General features: G+C 46.2%; 1 protein-coding gene across 1 annotated transcript; it reads right to left on the bottom strand.

Moving 5' to 3' along the window:
- Positions 1 to 1,343: 1,343 nt before the first annotated feature.
- Positions 1,344 to 6,698, bottom strand: LOC102267254 (cationic amino acid transporter 3-like). The gene is made up of 11 exons (XM_005886916.2): positions 6,329 to 6,698; positions 5,593 to 5,751; positions 4,185 to 4,371; positions 3,664 to 3,776; positions 3,271 to 3,493; positions 2,961 to 3,100; positions 2,758 to 2,860; positions 2,370 to 2,569; positions 2,009 to 2,178; positions 1,630 to 1,738; positions 1,344 to 1,465 (listed from the first exon to the last, which is right to left on the bottom strand). The coding sequence occupies exons 1-11, from the start codon at positions 6,696 to 6,698 to the stop codon at positions 1,344 to 1,346; spliced, it is 1,896 nt and encodes a 631-aa protein (XP_005886978.2).
- Between the last annotated feature and the right edge of the window lie 6,341 nt (positions 6,699 to 13,039).

The following is a 13,039-nucleotide window of genomic DNA, read 5'->3' as shown; positions in this document are numbered from 1 at the left end:
TACAGTTCGTTGCCTCACTGTCTATGTACTCAGTCTGTCTCTTTGGAAATCTTGATGGAATACACCCTGTCAGGTTGATGTGTGTTCTTTGTTTGGATGAAGTATAAGATGATGCTGGAAACTGTGCTTCAGTGGAACAATTCCCCAGAGCTATCTGAGAGTCTGTCTCCCAGACTATAGTCCTCATTTTGGCTCAAATAAAACTCTTGCTTATTCCCGTTATATTGATTGTTTTCACAAACACTTGAATTCATATGATCATCAAGGACTCTGGGAAAATAGGGCTATAAATCTGGGGAACCCACTTAAACCCTGATCTCACCTAGTCTCTTTTATACTACTTGACTCCCCACAGTCTTCACATGATCTGAGACACTCCAGTGTGGGGGGACCCCAACCCCAGCTGGACCCCAACAAGGGGAAGGGAAGCTTACCATCTCCGATGTGAATTCAAGCAACGAAAGCATTTAACAAGCATCATGCCTGCATCCAGCCTTGCACAAAGAGGATAAAAGGGATATGACTTGGTCCCCTTCTTCAAGGAGCTCCATTTGCTGGGAGAGCTGAGGACATAGGCAGAGAAATGACACTTGATCTAGGAGGTCAGGAGCTCTGCTCCTCATGAAAGAAAACCTGGAACAGGAAGTGGAGGGTGAAGCAGGGATGGGGGTACTGCTGAAGGGCTGACTAGATTCTGACCTGCATCAAGTGACCCACATGCTGAAACACTGGGCACACACCTTCATAATGGAGCTTAGATGAAGTGGTGGACTGTTAGATTAACATATAAAAAATTGAAATAGTTGATGTAAAATACTTAAAAATTTTTTTTTAAAGCCAACCACACAAGATGTAATGGAGTGGCCTACGCTGTGGTGGAGACTTTAGGTCTTTTTTTAACGGCTGAGTAGTTGTTTCCTATGTGCAGGTTAGTATTTTTATTTCTTCCTCTGGTTGCTGATTACATTGTGATAATTTCCTGGTGAAAATGTATCTTGCTGCACACTTATGAAGCATGCATTTTTCTGTATACATATGATATTTTAAAAAACTTACATAAAAATTGTAAGACTTTAGGAATTCCCTAGAGGTCCAGTGGTTAGGACTTGGTGATATCAGTCCTGTGGCCCTGGGGTTCATTCTCTGGTCGGGGAACTAAGCGCCCACAAGCTATGCTCTGCAGCCAAAAAATGTGCAGTATTTAAAGTCGCTTTGTCTGTTGGCAAAAAATTCATGGCTGTAAATGCATCCCACACTCATACTCCGTAGAGGCTCAGAGTGTCCTTGAACCAGCAGATCCTTCAGTGCATGGAGGGATTCCATACAGCATCTACTTCCTGCGGTTAAGATGACCCAGCACCAAGGATGTTTTTGTCAAGAGTCTGGGAGGTGGAGGCTGGTGGCTGTTGCTCATTGTTCTCCTCCAGGCTGTGTCGGATCCCATATCCAAAGTATATGACAGATCCTAGTAGGGAAATGAGATGATAGGAAGGGAATTTAGGTGCTCTCCCCCCGTATAAGTGCCCAATAGGCCTCCTGTCATAGCATCTGACAGTTTAGGGAGAGGTGGTAGGAAAAGGATTAGGTTCAGTCACTCAAGGGGTCCTATTTTCCAAGGAAGCCTCTTACCAATTGCTGCCCAGATGCCAAATAAGGCCCAGGTCCCAGAGGTCGTCTGCATCATCAGGTAAATGTTCACGAAGATGCTGACCAGTGGGAGGACAGGCAGAGCAGGGACCTGTGGGGCAGAGTCAGTTCATCCCTGAACACACCCCAGACATCTGAAAGGGAGACACTACTCCATGTGGATGGGAGATTCCATTATTACTGGGGATGTGTTCAGTGCCTCTTAGATTGGATTTGTAAAGCACTGAGTGTGGATCAGGGAAGAGTCCAGTGGTTTCAGTAACTCCCCTTCTTCCCTGGTCCAGCAAAGGATGTTTAGACCTCAAAGCATGCAGACTTCATAAACTAAAGGTGGACATTTTGGGCACATAAGATCACCTACCTTAAAATAAAGATAAGTGGGGTCCTGGGGCTGCCTCCAGATGATGACCGTGACCCCAGTGATGAGCAGCAGCAGCAGCAGCACAGCCACTGTTGTGAGCCCGGGGTCTCCAGAGAACACCTGGCTGGACCACTGGGCCAGGAGCAGGCTCAGGATGGTCAGCAGGAGAACTGCAAGGGTCAAGGAGGAGGAGAACAGGCTGGACTCAGAAGACAAAGATGTCAGGACCTGGGGTCACACCCCTCCCCCGGCTGCCCACAGCAGGAAGGGCCATGATAAGTGTCCTCATCAATGAAAAAGATACATTTCCACCCTACCCTGCCAATATGAGAATGCCATCAAAAAAAATCCCACTGCTCACCGATCAGGGAGGCACATCCATAGACAATCTGCCCAGATTTCCGGGTGGGGATGGTGCTGGGAGGGAACCACAGACTCTTTAGAATGTTTGAGGTTCCTGCTTCAGGTCCAGAGCCCAAAGGACTTCCTTCAATTTCAGACTTCATCTCAATTTTGTCTTCTGTTTTCTCCTTCTTGCTTAAGATCTGATATGGCTGGTATCTGAATTAGAGGTATTACAGCAATAATAACAGCAGCTCCTACTCATCCAACATTGGACAATCTAATCTATCTATTCCCAGCTAAGTGGACCAGGACATTTAAAAAGCAGCAGGAAGGCAGAAGATAATCACCTCCCCATCAATCTCCAAGAGCCCAAAGCCCCCAGTCAAGGTGTAGTGGGGTCTCACCTGAGGACAAGCACAGAAAAAATCACCAGGGAATAAGCAAGCAGGGTCCCAACAGATACAAGATCCACAAGATCCATGAACTCGAAGAGTAATGCCATGACCCCTGGAGTGACGGCATAGACAAGGTGGGGAAGGGAGAGAGTGAGTAACTGCTGCAAGTTTGGGAAGTTGATTCAGAGAAGGAGTAGATTCTTTTTATTCACCTGCAATGTTTCCAGAAGCCATGATGGCCATGACGGGGGTGCCTGTGCGATCATAGATCCAGGCAAGTCCCTGGAAAAGGAGCCCATCCTTTGCCATTGCGTAGATCAACCAAGGCATGGTGAACATGGTACCCAGGAGGCTGGGAGAGGAAATGGGGACGTGTGAGAGGACATGGAGAAGCAGGAGAGGCCAGGGCATCCTCTCCCTGGTCTACATGGGGTAAGATGTCTTTCTCTCTTGTCTCTCAATCCCAAGGGCTGGGATACCTGAGCATCTGACAGTAGATGGGTAGAAAACCACAACACTGACCTGGATGTAAGAGCACAGAGGGTGCCAACAGCCACCACATATCTGGCAGGGCCCCACCCTACATGGAGAAAAGCCTGCGGCAAAGGACTCTTGGGCTGAATCTGGTAGTAGGGTACCATGAGGGTGAGTGCCGCTGAGACTCCAAAATATGCCAAAAAGCAGATGAAGAGAGAAATCATGATGCTGAAGGGGATGGAATGCTGAGGATTTAGGGCTTCTTCCCCTGCAGGAAGGGCGGAAATGCTGAGTCAGGAAAACATACTGGGATGAAAGCACAAAATCAAATTCCCTCTTGAATCTTCAAGAACAGGCTAACCTACTACCAACCCCTACACCCAAGAGAAGCCCAAACTGTGCCCAACCCTCTGATGGGACACACCGTGACCACGTTACCTCTCATGGCAATGGAATCAAAACCAAGAAATGCGTAGAAACATGTTGCTGCCCCATGGAGAATTCCTTCAAAGCCAAAGGGCATGAACCCTCCAGAACCCAGAGGGTCCAAGCTATGATGAGAGAAGGAATGAGGAAGGACATGGGTGAGATGTGTTGAGCCATCTCTACTGGACTCCTCCCTTAATACCACGAATCCTGGACCCTCATCACTTGGATCCATCAGCCCAGGTCTCTTTGTTGCTGTTGTTTTGTCACTAAGTCATGTCCTACTCTTTTTCACCGTCCTGGACTGTAGCTCTCTAAGCTCCTCTGTCCATAGGATATCCCAGGCCAGAATGCCAGAGTGGGTTGCCATTTCCTTCTCTAGGGGATCTTCCCAACCCAGGGATTGAACTCAGGTCTCTGGCCTTGGCAGGCAGATTCTTTACCACTGAGCCGCCAGGGAAGCCCTGGTCTTTTAGTCTTCATATTTCTGGCTCTGCACCACCTCCCCCAAGCATTGCTATGGCCAAGAGCACCGTTCCAAACTATAAATGTCAGTGGATCCAGATGCGTTCAGTTTGTAGTCCTGTTCTGTGAGCTCCCAATTGTGCAGGTCTCCTTTAATGAAGCCAGAGAGGATGATAAAGCTGAGAACCAAAATGTTGATGACTGTGAACACTTTGTTAACCAGGGTCGACTCACGAGCTCCCAGGACCAGTACTCCTGTGGGAAAGATGGAATACGAGACATCCAAAACAGCTAAATCCATAGTCACAGAAAGCAGACTAGTGGTTGTCAGGGGTTATGGAGTTAGTGGTGGTGGTGGGCGAATGGACAGTGACTGCTCAGTGGGTACGGTGTTTCCTTTCCGGGTGACAAACATATTTGGAACCAGGTGAAGGTGACTGTTACCTAACATTGTGAGTGTACTAAGTCCCACTGACCTGTACATTTTAAGGTCATTAATTTCTTACTGTGACAATCATCTCACAACATATACCTCTACCAAATTGTCATGTTAAATCCAAATCTACCAAACATCAGCTTAAATTTGTACAGTGTTGCATTTATAGCTAAATAAAGCTGGGGAAAATAGTTTGTTTAATTTATGCTATGTTATTGTCTTCTCAATTAAAAATACATCTTTGTAAGGTCTCAATCAGTTCAGTTCAGTCACTCAGTCGTGTCCAACTCTTTGCGACCCCATGAACCGCAGCATGCCAGGCCTCCCTGTCCATCACCAACTCCCAGAGTTTACCCAAACTCATGTCCATTGAGTCGGTGATGCTATCCAACCATCTCATCCTCTGTCGTCCCCTTCTCCTCCCACCTTCAATCTTTCCCAGCATCAGGGTCTTTTCAAATGAGTCAGCTCTTCACATCAGGTGGCCAAAGTATTGGAGTTTCAGCTTCAACATCAGTCCTCCAGTGAACACCCAGGACTTATCTCCTTTAGGATGGACTGGTTAGATCTCCTTGCAGTCCAAGGGACTCTCAAGTGTCTTCTCCAACACCACAGTTCAAAAGCATCAATTCTTCAGCACTTAGCCTTCTTTATAGTTCCACTCTCAATAAGATCTCAATAAATGATTTTCAGCTGGGGTTGACTTTGTATGCCAAGTGACATTTGACAATGTCTGGGGACATCATGATTTTCACAGTTTAGGAGGTGTGTGTCACTGGTATCTAGTGAGTAAAGTTCAGAGTTGCTACTCAACATCCAATGAATGATGAGTTTTTCTAAAAAACCCAAATTGCACACCCCCACACCTATGAATGATCAAGCCCCAACTGTCAGAGGTACCAACAATGGGAATGTCTTGCCTTCCATATCACAGACCCTATTTTCCAGTCCTCATTCTCCATCATTTTGCCACCCCAAGCCTTTCTCACCTCAGCTTCTGCTCTGCACCCCACTCTTCCCATCCCATCATCCCCTCTCACCTGTGAGCAGCAACACCAGGCCCAGGGCGACAAAGTCTGCATAGGTGGGCAGGAAGTAAGGCACATGCAGAGAGAGAGTTCCCTGTAACCCCTGAGAGATGTGGTTCCCAGTCAGGCTGTCCAAGGCGGAGCTCCAGCCCCGGGCTATACAGGCGGTGCCTGCAGTGGCAGAAGAAGGAACATTCACTGACAAACATAAACCAATTCCTAGTATGGGCCATGGGCTATATTTTGTTTTGGAGGAACTCAAACAAAATACCGTGACCTCAAAGAGTTTCTTTTCATGAGTTGGCATGGGAAGACCCAGATGATTCACAAAATAAATCAACTATTTAATATGCTAGGAGGAGATTAATGTTATGTAAGAAAACATAATAGGAAGTTGGAACCAGGAGGGCTGGAAGGTGTGGATTGAAATATTAAATCAGATGTAAAGGAAAATTCCATGAAAGAAACAGTTGAGCAGAGACTTCAGTATGGTGAGGGGATGAGCCCGTGGGTCATGCCTCCCTCTTGGCCACTGCCTAGAGTCCCCTTTCCTTGGGGCTCTTGGTCCATCAGTTAAGGAAAGCAGGGGAGAGCTGAGAACAATGAAGTTGTGGAGTTTTCCTGCCACAAGTATCCACTTCCCCCTACAAGGTGGATAATCAAATTCTCATGAAAGAGTGAAGACCTAAACCCCACCTCCTAGAACCTGATCTTAAGCCCCACACTGTCCTCCAATCCATCCACTCACCGATGACCAAGGACAGGATGAGGTTCCAGCCAGTGATGAAGGCGCAGAGTTGTCCCATGGTAATGTAGCTGTAGAGATATGCAGAACTGGAGCCTGGTACCCGGGCCCCAAACTCTGCATAGCAGAGCCCAGACAACACACAGGACAGGCCGGCCACCAGGAAGCAGATGACAGTCGCTGGTCCAGCTCTCACTTTGGCCACTGCAGCAACCAGGATGTACACGCCAGCTCCCAGGGTTCTTCCCACACCCAGGGCCACCAGGTTGAGGGTGTTCAGATGAGCTTCGGGACTCTCAGACTCTGCTCCGGCCTCCAGCGGCCGCCTGTGGACCAGCTTCTGACTAAATTGGCGAACATACTGATGCAGCATCCTAGACATAGCTGACAGGTTACAATCTGCTGAGAAAATAAGATGCCGGGAGCCGGTGAGGCATTCCACTCGTGACAAAGGTCATGAGGAAGGAGGCTCGGCATACGCAAAGGCGGGATCGAGCCTCAGGAGTCCGCCCGGATATTCTCGAGCATTTCCCCCCCCAAAACCAGAGTCTGCCTACTTTATTGCTTTGTGCTCTCACCTCTGACTTTACTGGGGGCTGTCCCCTACCACCATCTCGCTCTCTCTGTCAAAGAGTTAACTTACAGCTCCAATTAATAAAGTTCCTGGGCAATTAGGAGTGTTTAAATCCAAACCCCTCAGATGGCTCTCTAACTCGCCTGACAAGTTTACCCGGACTCCTGCAGCTATGCATACGATTGTTTACAGTCTCCTAGCCTCCAGAGGCACGGGAAGCTTAAGATATTCAAATAGCTTAGAGCCTCTCAGAGAGTTAAAAACTGTCAGAATAAACTAGTAAAGGATTTCATTGATGAGTCAATGCTTGTTGCCAAGTTTTCACATCCCCTGAATTGTATCCTTGAATATGTATTAATTAATAGTTGGTATATAGAAAAAATAAGTAGTGGCCTTGGTGTTAGTAACTTTAGACCCTTAAGGTAATAAATTCTTTCCTTTGTTGTAAACCCATTACACATCCGCCCTATAGGAATGCAATTTTATCTTTGGAAGATGGCGCCAAACCTTAAAATAATTACTCAGAGAAAATAAGTCTTTGTTGATAAGTTCTTGTCAAAAGTCATAAAATGTTAGTAGGCCTTCTGGCCAGAAGATGATGTAAATCACCTAAACCATTTGTATACGATAAATTTGCAGGAAAGAAACCCTGGTTTTTGATAAGAATCAAAGACTGCTGACTTTGCATCCCCTATTATCCTCTATGTGTAACTTAGGGTATAAAAGCCCCTGTTAAAAATAAAGCTACGGGCCTTGCTCACCAATGCTTGGTCTCCCCATGTCATTCTTTCCTTTAACTTCCGGCTGAAGTCTCCATCTGGAGCGTGGATATCCTCTGCGACCACTTATTTGCCTGGGCTTCTAAGACCCACTCGAGAAGGTGTCTAAGGCGGGGCACCTTCCGCTATTCAAGAGGGCGCCTGCGGCCTCCGTGGTCAGAGCTAACCTGGTGTCACGGGTTATATTGATTTTCTCGTAAACCAAGCTACTCAGCCTCTTTTCTCCACTGAATTTTCCTACTGAGCTATCCTCATTCTATTACTCTTTATATCTCTAATTACCATTTGAATAGGTCGCCGACTCCGTCTCCCCTTCGAATACCCTGGATCAGCCGGGGCTGGTCCTCGGCAATAAGACACAAAGCCATCAAGAAGATCCATCCGCCACTGGGCCTGGGAGTCCAATTTCACAGAGCAATGGAGTGATTAGGAGCAGTTGGTCAAAAGACACATTGAGCAAGTCTTCTGTGTCTGAGCTTTGGATTGTTAAACTCAGGGAAGACTTTTAATATGTTTCAAAGTTACTGGAAGTGTAAGAGGATTTAGGAGAAGAAAACATGTTGCAGCAAAATGTGCCACAGTACTGAACTGGATGCTTAAAATATTTTAAGATGGCAAATTTTATGCTCTGTGGTATTTACTTCTGTTTTCCTAAATTGCTGCCATGGTAAATAATAGAGCCAACTTCACAGAGTTGCTTCACAGAGGGTTGTAGAAAACCTCATGGTAACTTAGTATAAATCACCATACAGTCATCTCTACAGTCACCAAAACCTGAGGATTGTCAAGTCATTTATGTCGTCCCTGTATCCACAGAGGAGGAACCCACAGATATGGAGGGTCAACAGTATACAGGAGACTAACATCAGTATTCACATCACAAACCATGTATAAGGGGAATCTTCACTATTGTTTGAGCACCAGTCAAAAAAGAGTCACAGCCTGCAGATTTGATCTAACCTCCCAAATCCCACCTCTTCTCACACAAACACAGACAGGTCCCAGCTCTTGTTTTCATCGAGAAAATGGGTCTCTCCACCCTCAGGCTGGAACTGGGCTGACCCCTGCACTCTGGGGTTGCAGAGGTCTCTTTGGGAGAATGTGAACTCAGCTCCCAGTCTCCTACAGAAGAGGGTGATCTGAGACTTACTGGATCCTTGAGGCAGAGCCTGGAGCACTGGGTCAGTCAGCGATCCTGAGGTTAAGCCATGCAGGGCTGGAGCTGAGACATCTCCAAGAACCGAAGCAGGGAGTCCTGAGCACAGAAGACAGTCCTTACCCCTGGGTTGTTGGGGTGGAGATGGGGCTGGGTGGGCGGGGAGCATCTGCTGTGTGGCTATCAGCCCTGACTCTTCTGTGGTTATCCTCAGGGGGTGGTTCCAAGATAGTTTGTGATGATGATGATGATGTGTGATGTGTGATGTGTGTGTGTGTGTGTGTGTTAAAAGACACATAATATAAAATTGACTAGTTTAATCATTTTAAGTGTGTGGATCAATCACGTAGGGCTTCCCTGATGGCTCAGCTGGTAAAGAATATGCCTTCAATGCAGGAGACCTGGGTTCAATCCCTGGGTTGGGAAGATTCCCTGGAGAAGGGAATAGCTACCCACTCCAGTATTCTGGCCTGGAGAATCTGGACTATACAGTCCATGGGATAGCTGAGAGTCAGACATGACTGAGAGACTTTCACTTTTCAGTCAAGTTAAATACATTCACTTTTTGTGCAAACAAACCAGGACTTTTTCTTCTGGCAAAACTGAAATTCTACCCATTCAACAACAACCCCCCTTTCTCCTTTCCCAGTTCCTGGTAATTACCATTCTACTTTCTGTCTTTATGATTCTGACCACTCTAGGGACTTCATTTCAGTAGAATCAATCAATATTTGTCCTTTCCTGGAAGGTTTATTTTACTTGGTAGAATGTTTACTAGGTTCATGCATGTTGTAGCATGTATTAGAATCCTCTTCTTTTTTAATGCTGAAGAATACTCTATTGTGGACACATACCACATTGGCTTTTCCATTTTTTTTTTTTTTTTTTTTGATCAATGAACACTTGGGTTGCTTTCATGCCTTATTTATTGTGAAAAATGCCACTATGAACAGGAGTGTAAAAATATCTCTTCCAGAGTGTGTCTTCAATTCTCTTGGATATAGCCTCAGGAGTAGAATTGCTGGATCATATAGTTCTAGGATTTTTATCTGCTTGTGATAGAGAAAATGTTCACATATTGAGGTATGGGGAATTCAATTTGTCTTATACATGGCTCAGTCTGAACTGTGTGTGAACTAAGACAGCCTGTCAGTCCCTCACAGCACATCTTCTTTAACCACTGAAGCAGAGAGCATCTGTTTTGAAGACAAGGATGATAATTCCCTTCTTATGGCATTCATGTTAACGCCTCCTGAAAGCTAAGATTCCCTGCCCAGACACCAGGGTCCTATAGTCTCCCTATGTACTAAGTCTGTCTCTTGAAACCTTGAAGGAATGTGCCCTGTTATATTGATGTATGTTCTTTGTTTGGATGAGGATAAGAATGTGCTGAAATCCATGCTTTAATGGAGCAGTTAGTCAGAGCTATTTCCGAGTTTGTCCCCCAGACTTTAATACTCATTTTGGTTCAAATAAAACTTTCGTATTCTCATTAGAGATTGTTTATTTTCATGCATACTTGAATTCTTTTGATCATCACAGACATTAGGAATAAAGGACTGTAAATCTGGGGATATGCCACTCAAACCATGCTCCCTCCCAGTCCTCTTACACCACTCAGCTTCCCATTATCTGCACATGACCTGAGAACACTCCAGTGTGTGTGTGGGTCTTCCCTGGTGGCTCAGTGGTAAAGAATCTGCCTGCAATGCAGGAGAAGCAAGAGCCTCGGGTTTGTTTCCTGGGTTGGCAAGATCGCCTGGAGGAGGGTGTCTTGCTGATCCTATTCATGACATCAGTTGTCTCACTGTTCACACTGTTCACTAAACCCAGGGTAGGCAAGGCATGAGCTAAGAAGCTGGAAGGAGATGCGAGGAGTCATAGAAACTGCAGACACATTTATTCTTTCCTGGCTGGCATGGCAGCCATGACACGGCCTCTCTCCTGGCTGATGCAGCAGCTATAACCATAATGTGGTAAAATGGAGCCATAACATAACCTCATATAACATGACCATGATGTTGCTGCAATGTGGTCCTCCTGAAGAAGCAACCAGGGCTTTCATGGTGAAGCTCTTACAGGTGCCTATGACCAGCTGAGTATGTCATGATGCATATAAGTACTTTAAGTGATCTCAGCTGTTCAGTTCAGTCACTCAGTTGTGTCCAACTCTTTGCGACCCCATGAACCGCAGCACACCAGGCCTCCCTGTCCATCACCAACTCCCAGAGTTTACTCAAGCTCATGTCCATTGAGTCAGTGATGCCATCCAACCATCTCATCCTCTGTCGTCCCCTTCTCCTCCTGCCTTCAATTTTTCCCAGCATCAGAGTCTTTCCCAGTGAGTCAGTTCTTCGCATGAGGTGGCCAAAGCATTGGAGCTTCAGCTTCAGCATCAGTTCTTCTAATGAATATTCAGGACTGATCTCCTTTAGGATGAACTGGTTGGATCTCCTTGCAGTCCAAGGGACTCTCAAGAGTCTTCTTTAACACCACAGTTCAAAAGCACCAGTTCTTCAACACTGAGCTTTCTTTGTGGCCCAGCTCTCACATCTATACATGACTACTGGAAAAACCATAGCTTTGACTAGACAGACCTTTGTTGGCAAAGTAATGTCTTTGCTTTTAATATGCCATCTAGGTTGGTCATAGCCTCTCTTCCAAGGAGCAAGCGTCTTTTAATTTCATGGCTGCAGTCACCATCTGCCAAGATTTTGAAGGCCAAGAAAATAAAGTCTGTCACTGTTTCCATTGTTTCCCCATTTATTTGCCATGAAGTGATGGGACAGAATGCCATGATCTTAGTTTTTTGAATGTTGAATTTGAAGCCAACTTTTTCACTCTCCTTTTTACTTTTATCAAGAGGCTCTTTAGTTCCTCTTTGCTTTCTGCCATAAGAGTGGTGTCATCTGCATATTTGAGGTTATTGATATTTTTTCCTGGCAAGTCTTGAGTCCAGCTTGTGCTTCATCTAGCCTGGCATTTCACATGATGAAATCACTGCAGATGGTGATTGCAGCCATGAAATTAAAAGACGCTTACTCCTTGGAAGGAAAGTTATGACCAACCTAGACAGCATATTCAAAAGCAGAGACATTACTTTGCCAACAAAGGTCTGTCTAGTCAAGGCTATGGTTTTTCCAGTGGTCATGTATGGATGTAAGAGTTGGACTATAAAGAAAACTGAGCACCGAAGAATTGATGCTTTTGAACTGTGGTGTTGGAGAAGACTCTTGAGATTTCTTGGACTGCAAGGAGATCCAACCAGTCCATCCTAAAGGAGATCAATCCTGGGTGTTCATTGGAGGGACTGATGTTGAAGCTGAAACTCCAAATCTTTGGCCACTTGATGCGAAGAGCTGACTCATTTGAAAAGACCCTGATGCTGGGAAAGATTGAGGACAGGAGGAGAAGGAGATGACTGAGGATGAGATGGTTGGATGGCATCACTGACTCAATGGACATGAGTTTGGGTAAACTCTGGAAGTTGGTGACGGACAGGGAGGCCTGGCGTGCTGTGGTTCATGGGGTCTCAGAGAGTCGGACACGACTGAGCAACTGAACTGAAGGTGAAACTACAGAGGGCATGGCAACCCACTCCAGTGTTCTTGCCTGGAGAATCTCATGGACAGAGGAGCCTGGCGGGCTACAGTTCATGGGGTCACTGAGAGCTGAGCACGACTGAAGCAACTGAGCACACACACACTCTCCAGTGTTGGGGCCCCCAACCCAGCAGGACCCCAAGCAGGAGAAGAGGGGCTTAAAGTCTCCGATGTTAATTCAAGCTACATAAGCATTGGATAAGCAAGGTGCCTGTGTCCAGTCTTGCACAAATGGATGGAAGGGGATAAAAAGGATGTGACTTTGTCCTTTCTCCAAGGAGCTCTTGGAGAGCTGCTTGTTTGCTGGGAGAGCTGAGCTTGCAGGCAGGGAAGTGATACGTGATGTCAGAGGTCAGGAGCTCTGCTTCTCACGAAGGAAAACCTGGAGCAGGAAGTGGAGGGGTGAAGGGCAGATGGGGTACTGCTGAAGGGTTTACTAGATTCTGGCGTGCATCAAACGTGCTAAAACACTGGGCACAGACCTTCAAAATGGGGCTTAAATGTAGTAGTTGGCTCTTTGTTGTTGGTGTTTAGTAGCTATGTCGTGTCCGACTCTTGGTGACCCAATGGACTGTAGCCCACCAGGCTCCTCTGTTCATGGAA

This window comes from Bos mutus, chromosome 18, assembly GCF_027580195.1.
Source record: "Bos mutus isolate GX-2022 chromosome 18, NWIPB_WYAK_1.1, whole genome shotgun sequence".
NCBI lineage: Eukaryota > Metazoa > Chordata > Mammalia > Artiodactyla > Bovidae > Bos > Bos mutus.
The sequence above is the reverse complement of the archived record's forward strand: the minus strand, read 5'-3'. Positions and strand labels throughout refer to the sequence as shown.

Bases quoted from the DNA above. Each gene is read 5' to 3' on its own strand.
- LOC102267254 (XM_005886916.2), bottom strand. From the start codon at position 6,698: ATGCTGCATCAGTATGTTCGCCAATTTAGTCAGAAGCTGGTCCACAGG. The intron at 3,777-4,184 runs GTGCTCTTGGCC...CTCTCATCATAG, and splicing joins GACATTTATAGTTTGGAACG to CTTGGACCCTCTGGGTTCTG. The intron at 2,179-2,369 runs GTGAGCAGTGGG...TGACCCTTGCAG, and splicing joins TGGATGTGCCTCCCTGATCG to TTCTCCTGCTGACCATCCTG.